Consider the following 26,825-nt stretch of genomic DNA (forward strand, 5'->3'; position numbering starts at 1 on the left):
GGCCCAACAGCTCCTTGCTTGCTGGTGGGGAAGCCTGGCCTCTGGGAATGGCCCTGTTTTCCAGGATTTAGCATTGGAGAGCTGGACAAAGATGAAGGGACATGGCAGATCCTTGGCTGAGGTGCCAGGGGCTGGAGGCTGTCTTGAGTAGCAGGAGTGGAGGGCCCAGGGCAGTCCTGGCCAGGGCTGGCTGGGAAGAAGGCCTGGTTTTAGCCACAGCTGGGGCACAGGCCGACGGCTGGAGCTTGCTGGTGGTCTGCCCCTCGCACAGCCGGGGAGACGCTGCCGTCTGTGAGTAGTGAACCGCTGGAGCTCCTCGCAGGCTGGCCTATGGAAGAGGTCTGCGGAGGTCCCCAGACAGCCTAGGGTGGGACATGGATGGGGCGGTTTGACAGTGATAAGGGGCTGCAGAGGACGGGCTGGGGGACACTGGTTGGAGGAGGTGGGGACGTGGAGGAACCCTGAAAATAAGAGGGGACTGAGTGGGCCGCCAACCATGACAGCCGAGAGGTGAAATGATGGGGAAGGACTGTGGTTTGAAGAAAGGCTGAAAGAGGGAACTGCGTGCAAAAAGCAGGGCTGGGAATTGAGGAAACCTCCCCAGCAAAGCTCCTGCCTCTGCCTGAAACAGTTCACTGAGTGTGAGCAGGGCGGGAGCTGTGGGGGTGCAATTTCATTTGACAACCACATTTTTGTCTAAGACCCTTCCCCTGCAATCAACACTACACCTTGGAATTCGCACAGTCCAGCCTGGCTGAGGTTTCCAGGCTGAGCTTTTTCTCCCAAGGCAGAAAGGGCATTGGCTCCAGCTTACAGGCCGAGCAGCCGCCCTCTCCTGCTTTATGACTTTGGGTGGAAGGGAGTTCTGTCTTCCTACTCCTTGCTCCACCGGGACTATGCCTCCTGCCAGGACAGGTGAAAGGTGATGTCAACTGGCATCTGGCACTCAGCTGGTCTCTGGAGGTAGGTGGAGGGAAAAGGGTGTCCGTGGGAGAGACCCTGGCCTGCCGTGGGAACCATGCAGAGAGCTCATGTTACGATTTTCTCTGGCGCAGGGGCTCTCTTTGGCACACAGAAGATGGGGTAAGGCTCTTTAATGCCAAACATGTGGAGGAAGAACATATGTGAGCATGGTTTAGTTTCTCTCCTAAATATGTATTCAAATAAGTACATTCTGGTTTATGGAGGGTGATTTCTAACCAGAAATGAGAAGCAAGTAGCACTGTCAGTCATTGTTAACCTCTTGGCTAGCTCTGGGTAGATTTAGAAAGGGGTGAAAGAAGCATCCTCCAACAATTGAGCAGTTCCTGTACACTGACCAGGTAGGTAGGCACGTTGATCACAAACACCTTGATGGACAGCTTCCAAGTATGTGCATTCACAGATGAGAAGCAGGCTTCAGACAATACAAAATTCATTTTTAACCCGGCTTTCTTTTGGCAGTCAATTTCTCTTCCTAATCATATTTTGCATAAACTAATATTAGAGTGGATTTGCATTTTCAGAGCACAAGATGGAGGAGTGGTGGAGGCGGTTCAGGTAGGCGGCATGCCAGTCTGGGCTTTAAAAATTGTCCAGAGGTAACTGAGGAGTTGAATCAAAACAGATTGAGCTGACTACTGTAACACTAGCAGTCATGATCATCCTGGCTGGGCGCGGTGGCTCTCACCTGTAATCCCAGTACTTTGGGAGGCCAAGGCAGGCAGATCACCCGAGGTCAGGAGTTCGAGACCAGCCTGGCCAAGGTGGTGAAACCCCGTCTCTACTAAAAATACAAAAATTAGCCGGGCATGGTGGCGTGCACCTGTAGTCCCAGCTACTTGGGAGGCTGAGGCAGAATTGCTTGAACCCGGGAGGTGGAGGTTGCAGTGAGCCGAGATCGCATCACTGCACTCCAGCCTGGGCAACAGGGGAAGACTCCAAAAAAAAAAAAAAAAAAAATTATCCTGATGAAACCAGCCTTGAATATGGAGAGTGTCTTCTAAGGACCACTCAGGTTATAGATGTTATACCTTAGAATCTCTCTATTTTACAGAGGGGTAAATTGAGGCAGAGAACCCAAAGAAGGCTTAGGGACGATTTTCTAGGCTACTGTCTTCATGGTGTTTCTTTCAGAGATCAGCAGCTATTACTGAACTCCAGGAGGCAACAGGAGGGAGGTGGGATGGAGGTGGGGACCCGCTGAAGAAGGCCTAGTTGGGAGACAGGTAAGGTGGTACAGGTACCCATCCCACAACTCATTAAGGGCCATGGAGAGAGGAAGGCTCTCAAATGCCACGAAAATTCCCAAGGCAGCAGAGGGCTCGTATGGAAACGCCTGTTCTTCGTTCCTACCCACCCCCTGACTGCCCCTGCCGTCGCCTCCCTATGGGCAAGTGGTGGGGACCTGGGTTTACAACCACACGTTCTCCTCCAACTAGCATCCCTTCCAGGGCGCACTAGGATGCCTCTCAGAGGTTCTTCCCTGCCTCCCGAAGGAAAGGGGAAAACAACGTGGGCGTCCGGGGAGGTTTTGCGCCTTGCCAGGTGGAGGGACCTGCACCACCCAGACCGGCGAGCCGAGACCCTCCTCGCTGCGTCCCTGCTGGAGGGGCGGAGGAGCGCGGGCGGCGGGAGGGATCGGTGCGGCAGGGCGGGGTCTACGGAGCGTCCAATCCCCTTCTTCTCTCGCCCGCCCCCTCCCCGCCCCCCGAACGCTTTCCACCAACCGCGCGCAGCAGTGGGCGGGGCCCGTCACGGCCGTCGTCTTGGGTGCGATTTTTTTCTCCCCCCTTTTTTACCCTCCCTTTTTTTTCTTTTTTTTCCCCTATCCTTTTTTTGTGAATGAAAAAAGGAGGTCGCGAGCGGTCCCTGGGACTGCAGCGCCAGGTGTCTTCGCGGCAGCGCCTTCGCCGCGGGCCCGGGCGCGTAGCGGCGGCGGCCTCGCCCCTCTCCCGGCGCCCCTGCGCGCCGCCCGCAGCCTCCGCAGCCCGGCTCCGCGCGCCGCCGTGACATTGGGCGCCCGGGGCGCGGGGCGATGCTGATCCGGAAGGGGCAGCGGCTGCAGTGCAGCGCGCGCGTCCGCTCCTGGGCCCACGTCCGGCCTGGGCTGCCCTGCCGGAGTTTCTGAGCGGCCGCGAGCCGGCCGGGAGGCTGGAGCCCAGCAGCAGCGCGGCGGCGCCGGCGTCGTCCCAACTTGCAGGCGCGGAGGGACCCTCGACATTTCACTAAAATGAGTGTGCTCAGCAGGAAAAGATGTGTTCCTCACGCTAGAAGCCACCCCGTCACATGTAGTGGTGTAAGTAGATGGCTGCTCGCGGTTATGGCGGGGTGGCCAGCAGCCCTTGCAGACGCGCCGCGTCGCCCTCCCGGCCCTGCTGCGCCCCTCGCTATGTTTCCTGAGCCCCACTCTTCCCTGGGCTCTGGCTCCGGCAACTGGGTTCAGAGGGGCTGGAGACTAATCCTTTCCGGTGTTTCTAGGGAAAGGAAGATGACTTGATTGCCTCGGCATGTCGTGCCCCTCCCCCTTCTCGATGTTTAACAAATTTTAAATTTCTGTTTTGTGTGTGTGCAGAGTAGCGTGTCAGAAAAAAAGAAACACGGTCCAGAGTGGTGGAAGTGATTCTGTTAAGAAAACAAAAGCAAAACAACAGTGGAATTGGAGTGTTTTGCTGGCGGTTCTGGAGCTGGTTCTTTGAACTCAACTCCATTGCAGTCTATGTAACTGAGTTCTGTGAAACTATTGGGGAGATCCTTGGCGGTGTTTGGTGATGTGTCCACATTTTAGGTTTGAGGGGGCTTATCCCGTGTTTAGGCTTGTATTTCTTTAATAGGACCATTCAGGGTCCCTTTGGGCCTTGCTTTCTGTTGGATCTGCATGGGGCTCCTTGCAATGCCAGCGACCCCCGTGGGAGCCTCCCCGAATTCGGAGTCCACTCTCTCTTTGTTCTTCTCCTTCCATTTTTCCCTTCCAACCCATCTCCCTTGATTTTACCTTCATTTTCAGGATTTTCCTCCCTTTCCCATTTTGTAAGATGATGTGGGATATTGGTTGCTAGGAGACAAGCCAGGCTCCCAGGGAGATTCTGTTGTTTCCTTGACAACCAGACTAGGGCAGCCACAGATGAACAAGCCTCCTATCAGCTGTGGGATGGAAAGGGGCCCTTTCTGAGCTCTGCAAAGAGTGTGTGTAGGGGTGTGGGGGTGGGACTGGGAGTGCACGAGGTTTGTAGCTAATTTCAGCACACCTTGGGTTTTGGCTTGCACCAAGTACAAAGAGCTGGGAGAGCGGTGGGCAGGAGGCTGTTTTTGGAGAGGGGCAGAGGGATCATGGGACAGGGATGGAAGGAACACATACCAGTGACTTTGCGATTGTCATGGAAGAGGAGTGAGTTGGGAGTTGTGATGCCCAGGGCCGGGTGGTGCAGAGGTCATAGTTTATGGAGGTTGATTGAGTGGGGATGAGGCAATTGAGGGAGAGTCTGGAGTCACGGAAGAAGAGAGAGCCGGAGGGAGAGGGGAAGTTGAGAAGCTCAGTGAGTGGGCTATATCACCATACATCAGCCATGATACAACATCAGCAACATCTTAGGGCAAAAATTGTATTACTCTTGGCACACTCTCTCCAGGATAGGATCCTCATTTAAGACAGGCCTGATTAGACTAAGAGTTTTGCCGGCTGAGTTGGGCCAGTCTGTATCTTAAAGAGAGATATAATTACACATATAGATATGCAATCTAGCATTATATAATACCACATTACATAAGAAGACAAACACCTCCTTTCAGCCCAGCCTCCCTTGGCACAAATTATCCATGGTTCAGGAGACTCTTCCAGTACCTTCATACCCATTTCCCAGAGGGGGAGACTGATATCCAGAAAACTGAAGTGACTTGCCCCTTCCTAGATAGGACAGTGAACTTTCCAGTCAGGCAGTTGGGACAGGGTAGAAAGGGTGAGATGATATCAATGGAGAGGCAGCTGAAGGACAAGCCGGGGATGGCTGAAGGGGCTGGGGAATGGATGGAAGGGGTCGCGCAGCTTGGGAAGCAACTCAGCAGGTCTGGTGTCTAAACTCATGGCACAGTATTTGTCAATTTCCACTTGTTGATTGGCTGACCCCTGCTTGACCCTAGAGGTGACATAGCACAAAGGGTGCACCAGCGTTTTCATCACAAAGTAGCTGAACTTGGCCCAGCACTGCTCTGCTGGTGTCTTGGCATTATTCTCATTGTCAAGGTGCTCCTGGATTTGAGAACCGGCACCCTCCATTATGCCTCCTCATTCCCCCGCTTCGGTCTACAGACCTATATGCTGCGAGAATCGAAACTTGAGAAAGAAGTTCTTTTGGCTCTTGGGTTTTAATCTTTATCCTCCAGCTGCACATGTTTTGTATTTGGGATTGTATCTGTTTTGGTATTCGCTTGACAAAACAGAAACCACAGCCCAGGTGCCACCTCCTGGTGCCAGCACATCGCTCAACTTGAGACCAGGAACTGTGAAAGTGGGGTTCCCGGTCCTCAGCTCAGGAGAGAGAATTGGGAGGAGGAAGCCTGTGGTTAGAATAACAGTTCTCTGGGCCAGGCGTGGTGGCTCATGCCTGTAATCCCAGCACTTTGGGAGGCCAAGGCGGGCAGATCACTTACGGTCAGGAGTTCGAGACCAGCCTGGCCAACATAGCGAAACCCAGTATCTACTAAAAATACAAAATTAGCTGGCATAGTGGCACACACCTGTAATCCCAGCTACTTGGGAAGCTGAGGCAGGAGAATCACTTGAACCCAGGAGGCGGAGGCTGCAGTGAGCCGAGATCATGCCACTGCACTCCAGCCTGGGTGTCAAGAGCAAAACTCAGTCTCAAAACAAAAGCAAAAACAAAAATCAGTTCTCTGCTGAGGGAGGGTGAGGAGAGACAGGGAATGATACAGTTTCCCTGGAGACCGCGAGGGCACTGCATGGAGACCTCGTTGAAGGGTCCAGATCCTGTACCATTCCAAAAAGGAGGAGGAGGTTGTCTCATTGAGAAGTCCTTGCTGCACTTTTTGCTTAGGTTGCTGAGATGCATCCACTCGCGCGAATCCCAGTTGCTATCGTCACTTGGATAGTTCCGTCTGCATCCCTGCATGCTGGCATCCAGTTACAGCCCAGCAGGAATGGAGCCTCCCTGTTGCTGCTGGTGGCCTGGCTCTCAGATGGATGGCTCAGCAGCCAGGGTGCCTGGGCAGCCTCCAGGACTCAGAGCTCAGCCTTCCTTGGCCTAGGAGGGATGACTCCGGGTGCTAAAGCCCCCCCAGACAACTTTCATACACACAGGGAATGTGAGTGGGGCGGGCAGATGATGCTGGCGAAACCAAGATTCCTAATAATGCCAGCCCTGCCCCTGCTCCCTAATCCTAGGAGGGTGGATGCCAAGGCCAGGGCCTCCTGACGACAGATTTTTAAACACTAATATGACATTTGACTACAGAAGTGCTTTCTGTTTGTTCATTCAAGCCATCCCTCTCTGGAGGTGGACAAGCCACTTCCTCTCTGCTCAACATCGAAGGCAACTGAAGCAAGAATTTGCCCAGAAATGTAGGCTCAAGTTTTTGATCCTTTGCTTCCTGGCAACCCCATCACCCATGTAGCCAGTTTAGTGAACATCACCCAGGAGTGCCAGCTGCCTGGGATCTTCAGCCTGAGAATTGTCCTCCCTAGGAATGGGAAGGGCAGAAGAGGGTGGAGGTGGATCTCACTCTCTCTGAGGCTGGGGGCAAGGTGCCGGGAGGACAGCCCCGTGTCGGGGAAGTAGAGGCCCATTGGCCACTGACTGTACCATCACAGGCCTGTGGTTCCCCTCACCCCCATCTCAAAGCTGGACCCATAGCTGAGCATGACACATGGGCAACAGGACAGACCCAGAGTAGAGAAAGGGAGGCCCCTGGGCTGGTCAGGTGCATCCAGGAACCTCCCCATCCCAGAGACGCTGGGAGGAAAAACTCCTGCATCTCCATAAAGGGGGCTGGGGTCTGGGGTTGAAGGATGCACTTAGGCAGGCTAGTGCTTGGAAATCCACCACCACCAGAGAGGGCGAGGGAAAGAGTGGAGGCCGGGAGAGCCGCTGCCCAGTTCTGACAAGTCCATTAAATTTTAAAGTGCCCTGCCCCCAGGCATGCTGGGAAGGGGTGGGGACCTGGCCGACTCTGCTTCTCTCAGCTGTTTGTTGTTCTGCTGCCACTGCCCTGCTGGGGAAGGAAGAGGAGAGCAGATGAGAAGTGAGCTGCCCTCTCTGGAGAGGGGACAGGGCAGGGCCTCGGCAGGCCCCACTGGTGATCTCGTGCAGGTCTCCTCCATCCAGACGCACAGCTGGAGGATGGTGGGAGCAGGAAGGGGACAGGTGGCCCATCTGGTGGCACTGCTCCTCTCAGCCTGAATGAGCTTCTGGCCTCTTGGACCCTCGCAGAGCTCTTGCCCAGAACATTGCCCGCTCCTTCTTCCTCCTGTCAGCTCCGGGGCTTGCAGAAGGGCAGCCTGACTGAGGAGAGCTGCGGGTGCTGGCCCTGGCCCATGGCGAGCTGGCATGCCGTGCCGTCCTGACTGCCTCCCTCCTCTCCCTCAGGTCCCGTTTAATGGATTCTGACATGGATTATGAAAGGCCAAACGTAGAGACCATCAAGTGCGTTGTGGTGGGGGACAACGCCGTGGGCAAGACTAGGCTCATCTGTGCCCGTGCTTGCAATGCCACCCTCACCCAGTACCAGCTGCTGGCCACGCATGTGCCCACAGTGTGGGCCATCGACCAATATCGTGTGTGCCAGGAGGTAAGGCTGCAGGGCTACCTGGCTGGGGGTCCAAGCCATGAGTCTGGGCTTGGGGGCTTCCTGAGGCACAGCTTGGTATCTCCGGAGCTCACAGGAGCCCTGCAGGGGTGGGACAGGGTGGGGTAGGGGCAGCTGAAGAGGAATGAGCCCCTGGAGAGAGGTTTGAGCCAAGCCTGCCCCAGGGGAGCGTCTCTGGCTGGTTGTGTTTTCAGGGACTGAACTGGTGCCTGAGACTCCAGCTTTGTCTGGGGTACTGCATTGTATGTAGTCACAGCCCTAAGTAATGGGGAGCACTGGGGGACTGGGACTTGGAAGAGATACAAGCCGAGAGAAGCAAAGAAGCTGGCAGCTGATAGTGAAAGACCAGAGGCTCCCAAACATGCAGTTTGCAGGGAAAATGAGGAACAAGGGTCAGCTCCCGAAGAGGCCCCTTCCACACCCATAGCCGTCCCTTAGGGTCTCTTCCACCTGCTTAGGGTCTCTTCCACCCCCTTAGGGTCTCTTCTACCCTCTTAGTGTCTCTTCCACCTGCTTAGGGTCTCTTCCACTCCCTTAGGGTCTCTTCTACCCTCTCAGTGTCTCTTCCACCTGCTTAGGGTCTCTTCCACCCCCTTAGGGTCTCTTCCACCTGCTTAGGGTCTCTTCCACTCCTGGTTGGCTTGGAGGCCACCCTTGGTATTGATTCTATGTAGATTTCTTGTGGATGAAAGTTGTGCAGGATGCATAGTAGGTGATGCCGGCCCTGTCCCTCCATCCCCGGTGCTGTCTGGAGCCTCCAGGTGTCAGCCGGCGCCTATCCTGAGCTGGCACACAGAGGGCCCCAAAACTGCTGCCTTCGAGTCCCACTCTTCCTCCCCTGTCCCAGGTGCTGGAACGCTCCCGAGACGTGGTAGATGATGTCAGCGTCTCTCTGCGCCTCTGGGACACCTTTGGAGACCACCACAAAGACCGTCGCTTTGCTTATGGGAGGTAGGGAAGGCCTCTGGCCGCCTGCAGAGAACCAACAGGGTGGGTTTTTTCCTGCTTTTCCCAGGAACCAAACACCTCTGTGAAATTTCGGCTGGCAAGAAGGAATGGAGAAAACCGCTCTGGCAGAGCCTCATGGGGGCTGGGGCAGCTGGGGCAGTGAAGGGAGCCTGGGCCCGGGATCAGGAAGCCTGGATTGAGTTCCAGCTCTGTGCCTAGTAGCTCTGAGATGATGTTTCTCAGTTGGAAGTGGTAAAAATGGCCATTTCTAACTCACAAGATAGCTGTGAGGCCAAAACAAGTCTTGAGCTCTAAAATGCCACATAAATTGGAGGTATTGTAATTGTACGCTTTGTGTAAGAGCACGTGAGCAGATACCTAAACCAGGTGTGGGAGTGTATGGGGCTGGGGTGGGACAGATGTTCCAGGACCAGGTCAGCTACTGCTTGCTTCTCTGCTTGTAACCTTACTCTCCCACCCGCAGATCGGACGTGGTGGTTCTGTGCTTCTCCATTGCCAACCCCAATTCCCTCCACCATGTCAAGACCATGTGGTACCCAGAAATCAAGCACTTCTGCCCCAGAGCACCTGTCATCTTGGTGGGCTGCCAGTTGGACCTGCGCTACGCTGACCTGGAGGCTGTCAACAGGGCTAGGCGACCCTTGGCTAGGTAGGAGGTGCTGGTACCAAGGAGACAAACAGGGATGGATACCTCACCATGGCTCCCTGCTCGGCCCTGGGGGAATTCCACTGAGCCTCATGTCTCTCCCTCCATTTGGAGCAAGCTTGCATCGGGAGTCAACAAGCATGCTCATTCATTCATTCATTCATATACCTGTTGCACACCTCTGGTATGGGCAGTGCTGTGTAAAACACCATGAAGAAAGACAAAGAGGAAGAGGTGATATTTGCATGAAAAAGTCCTATAATTTTGCTGAGGGATAAACTAAATATGTGAGCATGTTAAATATCCATGTGAAGCATTGCCTGCTAATTGCCAGAGAGGCAATGCTGTCACGACTTTGCACTGGAGCGGTCACTGGGGCCTGGCATAGTAGGGAAAGCTTTCTGGAAGAAGGAGGGCTTGGGGTGGACCTTGAAGGAGCTTGATGGGATTTGGCCAGACAGAGCAGGGCAGGAGTGGGTAGGGACTGGCACCCAGATCCTGAGCAGAGTCCCTCCAGCCTGTGAAAGAACAGGCAGCCTCTCTCCACCACCAACACAAGCTTGGTTTCCTTCTTGAACCCACCAGGCCCATCAAACCTAACGAAATCCTGCCCCCAGAGAAGGGTCGGGAGGTGGCCAAGGAGCTGGGCATCCCCTACTATGAGACCAGCGTGGTGGCCCAGTTCGGCATCAAGGACGTCTTTGACAACGCCATCCGAGCTGCACTCATCTCCCGCCGCCACCTGCAGTTCTGGAAGTCCCACCTCCGCAACGTGCAGCGGCCTCTGCTGCAGGCACCCTTCCTACCCCCCAAGCCACCGCCCCCCATCATCGTGGTGCCCGACCCCCCCTCCAGCAGCGAGGAGTGCCCCGCCCACCTCCTGGAGGACCCGCTCTGCGCGGACGTCATCCTGGTGCTGCAGGAGCGGGTGCGCATCTTTGCCCACAAGATCTACCTCTCCACCTCTTCCTCCAAGTTCTATGACCTGTTCCTCATGGACCTGAATGAGGGGGAGCTGGGGGGCCCCTCGGGGCCAGGGGGCGCCTGCCCAGAGGACCACCAGGGCCACCCTGATCAACACCACCACCATCACCACCACCACCATGGGCGAGACTTCCTGCTCCGAGCAGCCAGCTTTGACGTATGCGAGAGCGTGGATGAGGCTGGGGGCTCCGGTCCTGCTGGCCTCCGTGCTTCCACCAGCGACGGGATCTTACGGGGCAACGGAACAGGGTACCTGCCGGGCAGGGGTCGTGTGCTCTCTTCCTGGAGCCGAGCTTTTGTGAGCATCCAGGAAGAGATGGCAGAAGATCCTCTCACCTACAAATCCCGGCTGATGGTGGTGGTGAAGATGGACAACTCCATCCAGCCAGGGCCCTTCCGGGCCGTCCTCAAGTACCTGTACACGGGGGAGCTGGACGAGAATGAGCGTGACCTCATGCACATTGCCCACATTGCTGAGCTGCTCGAGGTCTTTGATCTCCGCATGATGGTGGCCAATATTCTCAACAATGAAGCCTTCATGAACCAGGAGATCACCAAGGCCTTCCATGTCCGTCGGACCAACCGGGTTAAGGAGTGTTTGGCAAAAGGCACCTTCTCAGGTATGCAACATGCTTGGAAGGCGAGGGGGTTCTGCATTGGTGCTATTAGCATTGCCTGTCGGTCTTAGCTCCTGGTGTCCTGGAGCTGCGGCTGCCATGCTCTTGAAGCCTGGTTTTCCCCAGCTGGTAGTGGGGTTGTTCCATGCCCTGAATCTTCTGGGTTTAGTAGAAGGCTCCATGGCTCCCCTTGGGGCTCGTTCTCCCACCTTCTTTCATCGGTCCTCCTGTGATGCTTCTTCTGGACAGATGTGACCTTCATCCTGGATGATGGCACCATCAGCGCCCACAAGCCCCTGTTGATTTCCAGCTGTGACTGGATGGCTGCCATGTTTGGGGGGCCATTTGTGGAGAGCTCCACCCGGGAGGTAAGGCTGAGGACACAAAGCGGGAAGGAGGGAGTGAGACATTAGCACCCTTTACATCTGAGGCACTGCCATTCAGGGTACTTTCTTCATCACTGACTTTGTGCTAACCACAGGGTGATGGGCCCAAGAGAGGTTTATGAGGTGGTTCCTGGAGCTAAGGATTATGCAATACACCAGGAGAGGGAATTACACTAACACCTCATCGTGAGAGTTTAGCAAGCACTTTCGGTTCATCATCTCATTGAATTCACACACAACTTACACATGTGCCGCTCCTACCACATACTTAGGAAAGGGAGCCCCTGAGAAGTTAAGTGACTTGTATGAAGTTGGAAGTAGAGTTAGGACTTGAACTCAGGACTTCCATTCCTTGGCTCTTTACGTTGTACCTTACTGCCTCCCTGACCCACCTGAAACAACTGGATCCATCACTGTTTTAAAAGGTAGGTTTTATTATTATCGAGGTGTAGAGAGGCCCACAGATTGCGAGATGGCTGTCATTGATAAGACAACTTGTTACAGATCCCAAGAAGACGGGGCATGCCACACCACCATGGCTGGGGGTCACATGGGGAAGCTCTGGGGTCAGTCAGGAGGCAGAGGGTTTCCATGGGAGGGAATGGGCGAGGCAGGTTGAGCAGGTTTGGGATTAGTTGGTTTGAATAATGTTAGCAGGCTCTGGGGCCTGGGGGGGGCTGTCTCTCGTTGTCTGTCACCTGGCTCTAGGGGGATTCGGGCAGGGGAATAGTGGCCTGGAGTGTGAGAGCCCATAGGGGAGGTGGTGGACTGTGGGCTCTGGATTGGTTGGTTTGCATAAGAAAGGCACGCTTGCAGGCAACTCCTTCACTGTCTCTAGGACCTGGCCAGCCCTGGGGAAGGCAGTCCCTATAGGGTCAGCAAGGCTTTAGTTGTCAAAGCATCAAAATACAGAAAATAGGCCTAGGCGGTGGCTCACACCTGTAATCCCAGCACTTTGAGGGGCTGAGGTGGGAGGATTGCCTGAGCCCAGGAGTTTGAGACCTGCCTGGGAAACACAGACACCATCTCCACAAAAAAAAAAAAAAAAAAGAGAAAAGAAGGAAGGAAGGGAGGGAGGGAGGAAGGAAGGGAAGGAAAAGCATACTTAGTAGAATCACCTGCCCCTCTAATCAGTGCCCCTCCAGCTCTCATGATGCCACCACTTTCTCATGCACCTAGACTGGAAACTTAGGGTTGGAAGAAGCCTATCAATGTGTCCTTAGAAATATTCTCTTAGATTTGGTCTCTCTTCCATTCCAAGCAGAGTAGCCTGGGCAGTAGCCCTTGGTGTGCTCTGAACTCTTGGACCTCAGTTGCCCATCACTGAGTGTCGAACCTTGTAGTTAACGAGGTTCTACTTCTTGCAGGCGCGTGGAGTTCTGAACATCCACACAGTTTTCCCTGCTATTCTGTAACTGCTTCTGAGCGCAGGGACTGGGTCTTTTTCCTTCTGCCAAAAACCCTCTCAGCGCCAGTCTCTTAGGAAGTGCTCACCAAATGCTTGAATGAAAAACAGAACCAAGCACGAGGCTGCGTCACATCCTGTGATGGGGCGTGTGCATTTTCTAAGATTTCTGGGAAGGAATTACTTAAGGAAGGCTAAGTGGAAGCTGTGGGAGTTGGTCTCTGAAGTGGGAGTAGGATTTGGATATACAAAATGTGAGACTAGGAGCTCTCACAGGCCCCAGGGGCCTGCCAGCCCCAGGCACTTCTCGGTACTATAGACGCCAGCTTTAAAGCTCTAGCCAGTTCCCAGCACAGCCTGGAGAGTCTGATGTGAAGGCAGTTTGTGTTGCAGCGCTGCTCTCAAGAGATCCTGGAGGCCCAAAGCAGCAGCTTTGAGCAGACAGAAAGAAGTCAGCTGCCATGGGTCTTACTTATTCTGTATCCCACTTCTGTTCCCTGCAGGGATGGGAGGGGCTGGGGTGTAGGTTGAGGTGACCAGAAGGCCTCCTTCAAGCATCCCGCGAGCAAGAGCGGCTTCCAGAGGGTGCCAGTGAGTAGTATCCAGGTCCCTTTGGAAGAATTTAGAAGCTGGACGCCATGGCTTGTGCCTATAGTCCCAGCCACTGAGGAGGCTGAGGCCGGAGGAATGCTTAAGACCAGGAGTTCAAGACCAGCCTGGATGGCATAACAAGACCCTGTTTCTAAAAATAAACACATAAATGATAGTAGAGTCCTGTACTCTGGTGCTGTAAGCAAACTGGGGGTCGGCACAGGTTGTCGCTCTAGGGGCCAGATGTTGGGGTCTTCTTAGCAGATACACACACAGCACAGGGAAGGCTGCCTGTCTCAGGGAGCCCGGGTATGAGGGCCAGAGCGCTTTAGTTTCTCAGGGCTGCGTTCCTCTTCTCCTAAGCAGGACCTCATTGCTATCCGCTCACTACTTCCCGCCCTAGGTGGTATTTCCCTACACAAGCAAGAGCTGCATGCGGGCCGTGCTGGAATACCTCTACACGGGCATGTTCACCTCCAGCCCCGACCTGGATGACATGAAGCTCATCATCCTAGCCAACCGTCTCTGCCTGCCACACCTGGTTGCCCTCACAGGTAACTAAGCAGCGCGCCTGGGGACCTCCCCGCGGGAGAGGCCAGGGAAACCCCAAGGTGTGATGTTCTCCTCTTACCTCTCTCCTCCTGGGGGACAAGCCGATGTCCAAGGGGCTCAGCATACATGAAATGGAATCTGTTAATGGGCACAGAGTTCTGGATGAGGACATAGAGTGAAGAAGGGTGTGTGCGGGGCCTGTTTGATGGGGTCACCTGAGAGGCTCTCTCCAAAGGTGATTTCAGCCCAACCAAATGGAACATAAGTCTGGGCACAGTGGCTCATGCCTGTAATCCCAGCACTTTGGGAGGCCAAGGCGGGTAGATCACTTGAGGCCAGGAGTTCAAGACCAGCCTAGCCAACATGGTGAAACCCCGTCTCTATTAAAAATATAAAAATTAGCCATGTTTGGTGGTGGGCACCTGTAATCCCAGCTACTTGGGAGGCTGAGGCAGGAGAATTGCTTGAACGCGGGAGGTGGAGGTTGCAGTGAGCCGAATTTGCGCCACTACACTCCAGCCTGGGCGACAGAGCGAAACTGCATCTCAAAAACAAACAAAAAGTGGACCATGACAGTGCTTTATGGTCTTTGCTTGACTTCACTTGGACAAGCTTAAGAAGTCAAAAAAGAATAGAACACAATTCCCACATTTCTACCCTGTGGTTCTCCTCCTTCTTCCTTTCATTTTCCTTCTTCTTCTTTTGCCTTTTTGCTTCTTCCCCTAACTTTGACATCACCTTTTCTTCCTCCTTCCAGAAACAGCACACAAACATCCCTGCCACTCCTTAGTCCCTGCATGGATTGTGCGAGCTGGAGCTCAGCTTTTAGTGTGGACCAATCCCAGGGGCTCTCTGAGGTGGAGCAAGAACTGAGTCATGGGGGAAAGCCGGCGGCAGGCAGTCGGGGTCCAAGGAGCCAGGGAAGAGAAGTGGTACTCATGGGGTGAAGGGAGCCTGGGGCCAGAAACCCAAGCAGGCAGACGGCTCTCGTTCATGTTAGAGTTGGCATTTGAGTTGGTGGTGGTGGTGGCATGGGTACCAGTGCTGGTGTTGATGCCGAGGTTAATATTCTTGCATAGGTTGGGGGGCAGAGAGCAGATCCTCACATACTGAGTTGAGGTTCAGGGAAGGACCCAGTGTCAGAGCTGCTGGGGTCCAGGCAGATGATCAAGATCGGGGTTCGGATATGAGGGAAAACAGCAATCCTCTAAGGAAAAATGAATGATGAGGTAGGGCTGGGTTATGGAAAGAAGGCAGAAATCATTGATCAGAACCAGAATATTAAGAGCAGAGGCTGCAGAGGGAATCCAGGGTCCCCAGAAGGGGATAAAGGGGACTTTGGGGCAGATAGTAAGAGAGGCTTCTAAAGATCCCAGCTACAACAGTGTATCTTTTATTGCTGTCCATGAAAAAATGGTGTGATCTTCCCAGAGCACATAAAACTTCAAATTCCTAGATGGAATAATTCCACTTTTAAAAGACTGTCTCCAGAGAAATGACCCAAAGGGGAAAAACGCACAAAGTTATTTCTAGAGGTTCATTTCATCATGGCAGGCAGTTAGAAGCAAGACAGAGAAAAACCGTTGGTTAAGCACATGCAGGCAGTTTTCACATGGTAGTCATTAAAAATGTTAAACTGGACTGCTGCGTGGAAGGGCTTATTGAAAATAATGTTAAGTAACTTTTCTTGAAATTATCGATACACACTAGGGAACATATACAAAAATGTTTATATCTGCCTTATTAAGGATCAGTGGAAGATGCCAAGTTTGATATAATTGGCGATGGTTTAAGTTTTGTGAGATATGCTTCCTGTGAGGCCATTAATTCAAGCTGAAAACTTTTATTCAGTAGAACACAAACACGTAAAAGCACATTAATATGTTCAAGTTACTGAATTATTACCGTTATTATGTTTTTTTTAGAGACAGGATCTTGCTCTGTCACCTAGACTGGAGTGCAGCGGCCTGATCATAGTTCACTGCAGCCTCAAATTCCTGAGCTCAAACGATCTTCCCAACTCAGTTTCCCAAGCGGCTTGGACTATGGGCCTGCCTCATCACACCCAGCGAATTTTTCAATGTATTTTTATTTTTTATTTTTGACAGAGTCTCACTCTGTCGCCCAGGCTGGAGTGCAGTGGTGCAATCCTGGCTCACTGCACCCTCTGCCTCCTGAGTTCAAGCGATTCTCCTGCCTCAGCCTCCTGAGTAGCTGGGACTACAGGTGCACGCCACCACACCCGGCCCATTTTGGTAATTTGAGATGGGGTTTTGCCATGTTGGCCAGGCTGGTCTTGAACTCCTAACCTCAAGTGATCCACCCGCCTTAGCCTCCTAAAGTGCTAGGATTACAGGCGTGAGCCACGGCACCCAGCCTAATTTTTAAATTTTTTGCAGAGATGAGGTCTCACTGTGTTGCCTGAACTGGTCTTAAACTCTAGCCTCAAGTGATCCTCCCATCTCAGCTTCCCAAAGTGCTGTGATTACAGGCGTGGGCCACCAAGCCTGGCCTAGTTTAATGAATTATTATAAAGCAAAATGCCTTTCTAATCATGACCTATGTCAGGAACTAGAATCTTGCCGGCCACCAGAAGTCCTCTGCCTCTCCCTCCTCTCTCACAGACTCCTCTCTCCTCCCTAAGAGGAAGCACTTGGCCTAGTACTCCTTTTTTTTATGGTACTTTTTATGGGCGTATTTCCTTACTTTACTTTATAGTTTTATCATCCAAGTGTGTGTCATTAAACACTACAGTATGGTTTTTTACATTTTTTTTTTACTTTTTAAAATTATTTTTGGAGATGGAGTCTTACTGTCACCTGGGCTGGAGCATAGTGGCATGATCTTGGCTCACTGAAACTTTCACCTCCCACGTTCAGGAGATTCTCATGCCCCAGTCGCCCGAGTAGCTGGGATTACAGGCACATATCAACACGTCCAGCTAATTTTGGTATTTTTAGTAGAGACGGGGTTTTCACCACGTTGGCCAGGCTGGTCTCAAACTCCTGGCCTCAAGTGATCCACCCGCCCTGGCCTCCCAAAGTGCTGGGAGTATAGGCGTGAGCCACCATGCCTGGCTGGTTGTTTGTTTTTGAAGTATTATTATGATCTCTTAGATTTGAACATTCTTGATTGGTTTCAGTTAATTGCAGTTATCCTCACTGAAGCTCAAATCCTGCACTCTTTGGCTTGGCTCGAGTCTTACGAGCTTCCTCTGTATCTGGAATGATGGGATGTTCTAGGTTCCTCTTGAACGTTCTGTGCCCTAGACCTGGAATCAGCCATTTCTCCAGGAAGTCCTGGTTTCTTGTGTTAGAAGTGGAACTGGTATTTGTGTGCACTAGGAATGCTCATTGTACTGGGAAGACTGTTGTTTCTAGGTCTTTTCTGTGGGCAGAGCTGGGAAATATATTGATCTTTTTAAAGATAAGATACCTCATGAGTTTATACTGATGCTTCTAATTAAAATTCAGAACCAAGGGTGTTTACTTCTTCAATATAAATGTTTTAACTTAAAATGCAAGGTTGGTACACAATTTGTTACAAAATGTAAATTAAAGCAAACAACTAAACTTAACTCCTAGTTCTAACTCACAGTTCTCAGCCTTTTTCTGTGATCAGCAGACATGAGGTTTCACACACTCTCCCTTTGGTATCAGAGGCTGGTTCTATTGGGAACTTTGACCCTACCTATATCAGATTATGTCTCGGGACATACGTAGTTTGAAAAATCCTCTTAAGATAATTCTAATGTCCTCCTACTCTTCCTACCCCACCCCGTTGAGGTCTTGCTCTCCTCCCTGGGGTCCCCCTGGTGGCAGCAGACGTCATAGCCTGAGGCCTTTCCAGGCCTGTGAGGACCTGCCCGGGCCCTGGTTTTCCTTGCCCTGAAGTGAGCTGGGGGACGTGGAGGGGCAGGGTGAGCGCGGGTCATGTGCTTCTTCAGCTGATTGGTGGCCGTGTGTGTCACAGAGCAGTACACAGTGACCGGGCTGATGGAAGCGACCCAGATGATGGTGGACATCGATGGGGACGTCCTTGTGTTCCTGGAACTGGCTCAGGTATCATGGCAGGGGAGGGAATCTACAACAGTCTCAATTCTACACTCTGCCTGCCCATTGGCTGTGAATGGGAAGGGGTGGAAGGCAGTGTATGTGGGAGAACCTATCATCGGACTGGGCTCTTTGTGCAGAGCCCATCTCCTCCTCCATGCCAGGAAGCAGCTGGGGAACTCCCTGATGTACCCGGAGGGGAGCTGGCCAAGCAGGGAAGGGATGAGACTTTAGGCAGCAGTAGGGCTGGGGAGGGAACCCCAGGCTCAGGCTTACACATGGTTGCTGCCTGCCTGAGGTCATTTAAGGGGCAGTGAGGACTCTCCATCTGAAATTAACCGCCCACTCCCTTAATCCCAAACAGACAAGCCAAATCTCTCACACTGGCCTTCACAGTGCCAGAAATTCAGTCACCAAAGATTAGCGTGTGGAGTGGAAGCATGGCTCACGCAGGGCTTGCAGACACCCCTGGGAAGGCAGCTCCCTCAGCTCATTGTCAGTGCCTTGGTACAGGCTGCCTTGGTCCTGGATGCGGAGGAGAGGGAAGTCACGTGGGGTGAGATCTGAGGAGGGCAGATGCAGTATGAAGCCACCACATAGGGCTCTGAAGTCTGCAGCGAGGATGCCGGGAGTGGGCAGAACAGAGGTGAGACGATGGCGGTGCTGGCGGTGGCGCCAAGGAGCCTGAGGCAGCATCATCCTTCTCAGTTTTGTGTGGCCTTGCCTCTGGCATAGGCTGTCTAGGACTGCAGGGCCTCTGCCCGCCCTGCACCAGAGCTTCAGCTCTGAAGGCAGCTGGAGGTGTCCATGCAGACCCTCTCCCCTGGGGATTTCAGTACAGATGCTCTTCCCTTCTGTCCCCAGTTCCACTGTGCGTACCAGCTGGCCGACTGGTGTCTCCACCACATCTGCACCAACTACAACAACGTATGCCGCAAGTTCCCCCGAGACATGAAGGCCATGTCCCCAGGTGAGCATCAGGGCCAGCCCTGGCAGTACCTGCTGCCCTCCTCTTAGGGGTCCACAGCTCCCACGTAATCCCAGGGACCCGGAGGCTGCCAGTGATCCTTGACCTTGGGGCTGGGAGCAGCCTGTGAAGGAGCCTCCAGCCAAGCCATGGGGCCCCAGGAAAAGCGCTGGCCTGGAGGCTCCTCACCCTGCCTCTCTGGCTTCTCATTCTCAGAGGTATGAAGAGGACACTGGACTACAGTTGGTAGATTTCAGACTTTTCTGGACAGAATACCATAATAAGAAACACATTTCATCTTGTGACCCAGGACACATATAGGAAAATATATACATCTTTTTAATCATGCTCATGGCCCACTAAATTGATTGTACAACCCAGGAATGGGCACAGGCCACAGCTTTGACCACCCAGGTCTGGGCATCCTCCGAGGCCTCCTGTCTCTTCTTGATTAATTTCTTAGGCCCTAGAGCTCAACAGGAACTGCACAGCCTCCAGGGAGGGGCATCCTTGACCTCCCTGAGGGATCTGCCACTCTTTCCATGGGGACCTCTCTGGGCTCCCTCCGCACTGCCATGACCCTCCTCCCTGCTCCATGTTTTTGCTGCATGCTGCCAAGTCTTCACCCCGATCTCTCCTTTTCACTACTACAACCCTTAAAAAAAAAAAAATTATTTATTTTTTTGAGACAGTCTAGCTCTGTTACCCAGGCTGGAGTACAGTGGCATAATCTCAGCTCACTGCAACCTCTGCCTCCTGGGTTCAAGCTATTCTCATGCTTCAGCCTCCCGAGTAGCTGGGATTACAGGCACCCACAACCATGCCCAGCTAATTTTTTTGTATTTTAGTAGAGACGGGGTTTCACCATGTTGCCCAGGCTGGTCTCAAACTCCTGACCTCAGGCAATCCATCTGCCTCAACTTCCCAAAGTGCTAGGATTATAGGCATGAGCCACCACACCCAGCCTAGCATTTTCTTTCTAAAGCACAGGTCCAATAGCATCACTCCCTGGTTCCAGACCTTCCATTGAAACAGTAGTCTTCCATGGCCCCCCGTACCCTGCAGAATAAGGCCAGCTGTTCCTGTGGTCTGCTGCTGTGTCCTGCTGTGCCCTGACTCCATATTCCCCCTCCGAACCTCAGCTCTGGCCAGACACTTCCACTCTCATCCCCTAACCATGCTGGCCGACATTCGCTTACCCCTTCTCCCTTATCCTTCACCTCTGTCTGTTTCATTCCCAATGCACAGGCAGCCCTTGTTAGATCGCTCCCGTCTTTGGAAAGGAACTCAGCTTCCCTAGTGCTGACTTTCAGCCCCACTTTTTGGGCACTTTACTTGCCTCAGGGGCTTATGTGCCGTGGGCCATGGGAATGTGTTGGGGGCTGGGCTGGGGGCCTGCTGCCGGCCTCGTGGTGGGGTGGGGCTGGTGTCCCACCCTCCTCTTGTTCCTCTGCCTCCTTTCTAACCAAACTGCACTGTTCTCTGTTCCAGAAAACCAGGAGTATTTCGAGAAGCATCGGTGGCCACCTGTGTGGTACCTGAAGGAGGAAGATCATTACCAGCGGGCACGGAAGGAGCGTGAGAAGGAGGACTACCTCCACCTCAAGCGGCAGCCCAAGCGGCGTTGGCTCTTCTGGAACAGTCCGTCCTCCCCGTCCTCCTCGGCAGCCTCCTCCTCACCCCCGTCTTCCTCCTCGGCTGTGGTCTGAGATGCTGCCACCCTCTTCTGACCCTGCTGCTGTTGTCCCCATCCGCCCTCGCCCCTCTGCTCTTCCGCATCACCCCATCCACCTTACAGGGACTGGGGGCCCATGTAACCAGGACCCACAGGGTGCAGCTCTTCTTACCAGCCATCGTGGCTCAGCCAGAGAGGAGCCGAGCCCTGTGGAGCAGAACGGGAACCACCTGCAGAGGTTCCCATACCCAAAGCAGGGCAGGAGACAACTGCTTGGAGGAGCAAAGAGCTCTGGCATTTTATCTCTGGGTTTGAGAGCCCTAGAGTCAAAGGGAAAGCCTCCCACCCTCGAGGGCTTCTCTGTGTGTCTTGGTTGCTGCTCTGGCCAGGGAGGCAGCCCCCCTCCCAGCAAGCAGAAGTGATCCTCGAGGGTCCTGGCCCTGTTGGCCATGTCTTTCCACCAATGGACTTGAGTGTTGCATTTGTTTTGTGGACATTTCCACACGAAGTCTACTCACATCCTTACTGGAGAAGTCAGGGTAGAAATTGAGCCTTCAGAGCCCAACTCAAGGCTTCTACATCCCGGGGTCCAGCTGCAAAAGGCCAGACATGGAAAGGCCTGCATCCTGCCAGCATCCCTCCGTCCTGGGGGCTGTGCTGGCACAGGCCTGAGAATGGGGACAGAGGTCATTCGGAGCTCCAGGCCTGGAAGCAGTGCCTCTTGGTGCAACAAAAAACTTCTCCCTCACCCCTCCTTTACCCTCAGATTTGGAGATGGGAACCAAAGAAAGCAGCTGGGACAGGTGGAGAAGGAAGTAGGAATGAGTGCACAGCGACCCCGTGCTCCTCAGGGCCCTCCCCTGCCTCTGGGTGGCACTGCTTTTTATAGGGTGGGGCAAAATTAGCAAAAAACAAAACCCAACAACAACCAAACTGAAACCGAAACAAAAAGTCACCAACAAACACTCTGTCCTCTATCCCTCCAAAGAATGAAAATCAGAAAAAGCCCCTGCCTAGCTCACATTTCTATAAACAGAAGCCCCCATGATGAGGAGGTGAAGATTTAGGTTGCAGAATCGACTTCAATGCCTTTCAAGAAAGGACTCGGTACTTCTTTGACTGCGGAGGCCCTGACCCTGCCGGCTGGCTCCGAGGGCGGCACAGGGGCCTGGCCTCCAGAGGGCTGGTGATTGAGGGGCCGGGGCTGGCAGCAAAGAGAGGTTTGGTCTCCGGGCTGAAATGGCACCGGACTCTTGCCTTTGCCCATCTGGAGACTGCAGGCTCCCTTCCTTGCCTTCAGAGGATCACCCCAGAGGGTGCTTATGGTGGGTGTGTTTGGGGGGGCTGCAATAGGGGCCAAAGGTCAGGGGAAGGGGCACGGCCTTATTACTGCTGGGGTGGGATAAGGGGAAGGAGAAGAGGGAGAATGGAGCAGGAGGAAAAGCAGGGTTGGTCTAGAGAGGAGGATGGCGGGGCTGGAGGAATGTGGGGGATTGAAACACACTCCCAGCCCCCATGGGGCAAAAGCTGGGCCACAATTGCCCCTTTCTGTTTTCTAACCCGACTCAAATTTCACTACCCACACCCTTTTTAGGTGTAAAAATGGAGTCCCACGGAGGAGGGACAGAGCCAGGAGGCAGTGGGGCTGTGGGCTGGGAGCTCAGGAGTCGCCTCGCCTGAGAAAGATGTTCTAGCTGAGAGGGCCTGGCCCAGGGGTGGGCTCCAGCAAAACGCTGGTTAGGCCTGGTATAGAGCTAACCCGAAACAAAGGCAGCCGGCAGGACCTAGTGACCAGAGGTTAAATCCCCATCAAGAGAGAGCAGGCGACTGGAGGACAAGCGGCTCTAACCCTGGGGGGAGCCATGTTGTCCAGGCCCAGGCTCCTCCAGGACTGTGGCTGCCTCCCCTCCGCGGCCTCCAGGGCGGCTGGCTGGAAAGCCATGCGTGTGCTGCCCTCTACAGGCTGCTCGGCCTCCCTGCAGCTCAGCGCAGCCCAGGGCTCCAAGTGAGGCCCAAAAGCCCACAGGCAGGGCAGCGGGAACGGAAGTGGGAGCCTGGAGCATCTCCACCTCCCCTCTAGGGAAGGTGGACAGCGTTGGGGAACGCCTGGGCCTCCCAGAAGCTGTGGATGAGGGAGAGTGGGTCCTCCAGGGCAAGGGGATGGGAAATAGGTCTAGGTGCCTCCAGGGCTGAGCAACCTGGGTACCCTGATAGGGATGCAGGGAAGGCCGGGGCAGAGAAAGTGAAAGTCGGCCCAGGGCTGTAGGAAGCCGTAGGAGAGTGACCACGGGACTCCCTGAGAAACAGGGCCGGCCCCCCAACTTAAGGGACCCACCGCCCCTTCCCTGAGAGCTGTCGGAACCAGATGCAACCCGGCAGCCCAGAGAACCCTCCTGGGAGGCTGTGGGTAAACCAGACCAGCAGACAGGTGTCCCTGTCCCCAGAGGGAGGAGCAGGCAGGAGAGAGAGGGGAAGGAAGTATGAATCCCAGGCCCCAGGAACCAAGCTCTTTGAACTCCAGAGAATTCCTGGATGCAGGAAAACACCCCCAGCAGGCCAATCCTGAAAACAGAGGGGAGGGAGGAAGGAAGGAGACCCAGCAGGAGCACAGCCCTGGCCTCCTGTCACTCAAAAGCTGATTCACAGGAGGGGAGGTTGGGGGGCGGGAGACAAAAACCACACCTCTTTTTATATAAGGTTTCATATTTAATTTGGTCATGAATTCATAAATACATATGTATTTTGTACACAATGTGCTTCCTTGTATTGTTTGTACTATAACACATTTCAGATAGGGACCTTTGACAGGGCAGAAGCATGAAAGGACACCAACCATGAGTGACATACTGTAAGTGGCTGTCCTGTATAACATGCTATTTGGCCTGGGAATATAGCAAAACCTAACGTAACTAAACAACAAAAAACCCCAATTATTTCATGTTGTCCGGAAGCTTACTTTAAAAGAATAGCTTGGCCTGGCGTGGTGGCTCACGCCTGTAATCCCAGCACTTTGGGAGGAAGAGGTGGATCACCTGAGGTCGGGAGTTCAAGACCAGCCTGACCAACGTGGTGTAACCCCGTCTCTACTAAAAATACAAAAATTAGCCAGGCGTGATGGCAGGTGCCTGTAATCCCAGCTACTCTGGAGGCTGAGGCACGAGAATCGCTTGAACCCGGCGAGCCAAGATCACGCCGTTGCACTCCAGCCTGGGTGAGAGTGTGATTCTGTCTCAAAAAAATAACAAATAAAAAAAGAATAATCTTAAACACTGATAAGGCTGACACTTTAGATGCATCTTCAAGGAAGGCCTCTGTGGAAGGGACAAGGGAGCTGGGACCAGACTGGCTCCCTCTGAGCCCTGAGGCTGAGCGTCCTGCACAGAAGGCGCAGCAAAGGCAAAGGCCAGGAGGTAGCAGCAACTAGAGCATTCCAGAAGTGCAGGGGACAACGCGTGGGACGCCAGATGGAAGTGGGATAGGATGGAAGTGCAAAGACCAGAAAGGCCACCCCCTCCTAAAACTCCACGGACACAACAGTCTGAATGTGTGATCTTCAGGCAATTCCAACTTTGTCCCAGCCAAACCAGTCCCGGAACAAAACTACACACAATGCCTTGAGACAGAAAAGACCAAAAACTCCTGGAATGACTACCTGCATAAATGATCCTGCCATGACTGAAATACTGTGGAGAAGAGTTTGTTAGAAAGAGGCTGAAATGGTTACTGAGGTCTTAAAACAATAATAGAACAGGACACAAGAACAAAACCTTAATGCATCAGCCATTCTAGGTCCTGTTGCCACAGTGTTTAAGAACTGATATTTCTGAGATGAGTCGGATGCTTACAGAGGGGCCAAGCTCCTCAAGTAGGGAATCTGTACCCTAAAATGCAACCCAGTGACTCAGGGTGACAGATCACCAGAAGCGAGCTGGGCCATCTACTCCTGAGATGGTAACCATTTCATACAACTCCCAAGCACCATCTGTTCTTCCCCCTTGATGCCATGGCAGACGTCGGAGACAGATTTTGTCCTCTCTCTTTTGAACCCAAACAGGACTCAAGATCACTACATTCACTGGAAATAGGATATGACATAGACCCTATTTGTTGCGTGTGATCTAACCTGTCTGCCTCAGTCCCAGCCTGTCCATAGATGGGGGCTACAGGTGCAAATGAGACGGCCCAGGTAGGGACCAGTCACACACAGGACTTCACATGGATCCAGTTCTCTTTGGTCCCGACTCACATGTAAACAACTACATATAAATAATACTCATATACTTGTAAGGTTGTCCAGTCCAAAAGGCTGGTGGTCCCTTTAGAAGTTGCCAGTCATTGAAACCAAAGTACATCTGAGGGAGAACGGGAACCCAGACAGTGACATCTTACAGAGGACTTTTTCTTCTTCCCCCATTGTACATCTCCTCAGTTTATGTTTACCTAATCCATTCACATAATGATGTAAACAAGTACATTTACTAAAGTTTCTTCATATTCATAAAATAATCACATACAGAATTATAAAAGTAGAAAGGTAAGTCCAGGTGCGGGGGCTCATGCGTCTAATTCCAGCACTTTGGGAGTCTGAGGTGGGTGGGCTGCTTGAGTCCAGGAGTTCAAGACCACCCTGAGCAACATAGAGAGCCCCCTCATATCTAGACAAAATACAAAAAATTAGCTGGGCGTGGTGGGACATGCCTGTGGTCCCAGCTATTTGGATGGCTGAGGTGGGAGAATTGCTTGAGCCTGAGAGGTCGAGGCTATAGTGAGCCAAGATTGCACCATTGCACTCCAGCCTGGGAGACAGAGTGAACCACTCCCCTGCCCCTGAAACAAATTCACATCATATAGTGTCAAGTGAAGTTGGACATCAACTGCGTAGATGTTAAGGCAGATGGATCTTGCAGTGTAGCCCACATAAATAAATAAAGCGTTTATATTAGGATAAAGTGCTGTAAAGACAATAGGACATCCCAAACCAAATCTCAAAATGTACACAAACATAGAATGATCTAGATATTTACATAGTGTTCTTGTTATCACATTCCGCTTATAAAAATAATTCTACGTGCAGTGAAAAAGTCCCAGGATGTTCCATCCACTGGGTGATGTTGGATGGGAGAGTGTCTTCCAGTACCGGTCATGTGGCAATTGTGGCAGTTTCCTACTGGCTGGAGTCCAGTTGGGCTTTTTCCAGAAAAAAGGTAACCAGGGAAGGTCTGATTTCCTCAAGAGATTCACACTCAGGACATGGCAGAGTCTGCATTATCTTCTAGATACATGAATTTTCTGGAGCTCAACAAGCGGTCCTGAATCTTCTGCTTGGCAAGTCTCTCTCCCAGCATCTCCAAGGCATCCAGCAGGGTATTGACAGAGGCGCTCCGCCCGGTTTTGTTGACCCACTTTATCAGCATCGCGTACAAGGTGTCCCTGGAGCTTGCTGCCTCAGCTTTGGCCACCTTTATCTCATTGTCCGTGAGGCCCAGCTGCCTCACGAGTGGCTCCCAGGAGTCAAAGGGCACGATGACTGCAAAGTCATCGAAGCACTGTCTCAGAGCTGGTGGAGAAAGCCACAGAGACAGCCAGGTGAGTTGGGACTCAGAAAGGGCAGAGGATCCCACATCAGGCCCAGAACCCAAGGCGGGGAACCTGGACAGCCCTGTGTGTCGGCAAACCTGCCGCTTCAGCACCCACCCACTTCCAATCCACAGAAAGCGCGCCCACACTGCTTGGCCTCTCCCGCACCCAAGGTGCTTCGGGGAGTCAAGGTCATCAGAGAATCAGCCCTCATACAGAGCTGAGAACCCACCAGGGGAGGATGGATGAACCCTACAGAGGCAGAAAGCAAAATGGGTGAGAGCCCGAGGGAGGGAGAGAGTGGCTGCAGCGGGAGCTCAGAGGAAGGAGGCTGCCTAGGCTGCGCTTGCCATGGGAGCAGGTCCCAGGGCGGCCATGTCTGCATCTGTGCAAAGCACAGGGCCTGGGACAGGGGACCTCTGTCTTCACCCAGCTCAGCCTCATTTCCTGCGGCTGGGGCAGAGCTAGGTGGAGGCAAACAGACTCTGAGCAAGAAGCGAACCCAAAGACTGAGCAACGCTGCCCAGATCCCGGGACAATGAGGGGTTAAATGAGATGTGTGTGCAACATGATGCACCCTGCCGTCCTTAGAGATAGACAGGGCCAG

The 26,825-nt window shown here is 53.2% G+C and overlaps 2 protein-coding genes across 3 annotated transcripts in view; one reads left to right on the plus strand and one right to left on the minus strand.

Annotated features, from left to right (window-relative positions):
- The first annotated feature begins 2,992 nt into the window (after positions 1 to 2,992).
- Positions 2,993 to 23,390, plus strand: RHOBTB2 (Rho related BTB domain containing 2). Its single transcript, XM_033228590.1, has 10 exons — positions 2,993 to 3,277; positions 7,578 to 7,779; positions 8,645 to 8,748; positions 9,230 to 9,415; positions 9,998 to 11,016; positions 11,263 to 11,381; positions 13,799 to 13,949; positions 17,920 to 18,008; positions 18,864 to 18,969; positions 20,458 to 23,390. Exons 2-10 carry the CDS (start codon positions 7,588 to 7,590, stop codon positions 20,673 to 20,675), a joined length of 2,184 nt encoding a protein of 727 aa, XP_033084481.1. The 5' UTR covers positions 2,993 to 3,277; positions 7,578 to 7,587; the 3' UTR covers positions 20,676 to 23,390.
- Positions 23,327 to 26,825, minus strand: part of TNFRSF10B (TNF receptor superfamily member 10b) — a 51,482-nt gene continuing 47,983 nt past the window's right edge. For both annotated transcript variants that reach the window (XM_033228683.1, XM_033228674.1), the window contains one exon: positions 23,327 to 26,198. In XM_033228683.1, coding sequence (XP_033084574.1) covers positions 25,885 to 26,198 — 314 coding nt within the window. In that variant the 3' untranslated portion in view covers positions 23,327 to 25,884. The remainder of the gene's footprint in view (positions 26,199 to 26,825) is intronic.

Source organism: Trachypithecus francoisi, unplaced genomic scaffold (genome assembly GCF_009764315.1).
Source record: "Trachypithecus francoisi isolate TF-2019V2 unplaced genomic scaffold, Tfra_2.0 Contig01440, whole genome shotgun sequence".
NCBI lineage: Eukaryota > Metazoa > Chordata > Mammalia > Primates > Cercopithecidae > Trachypithecus > Trachypithecus francoisi.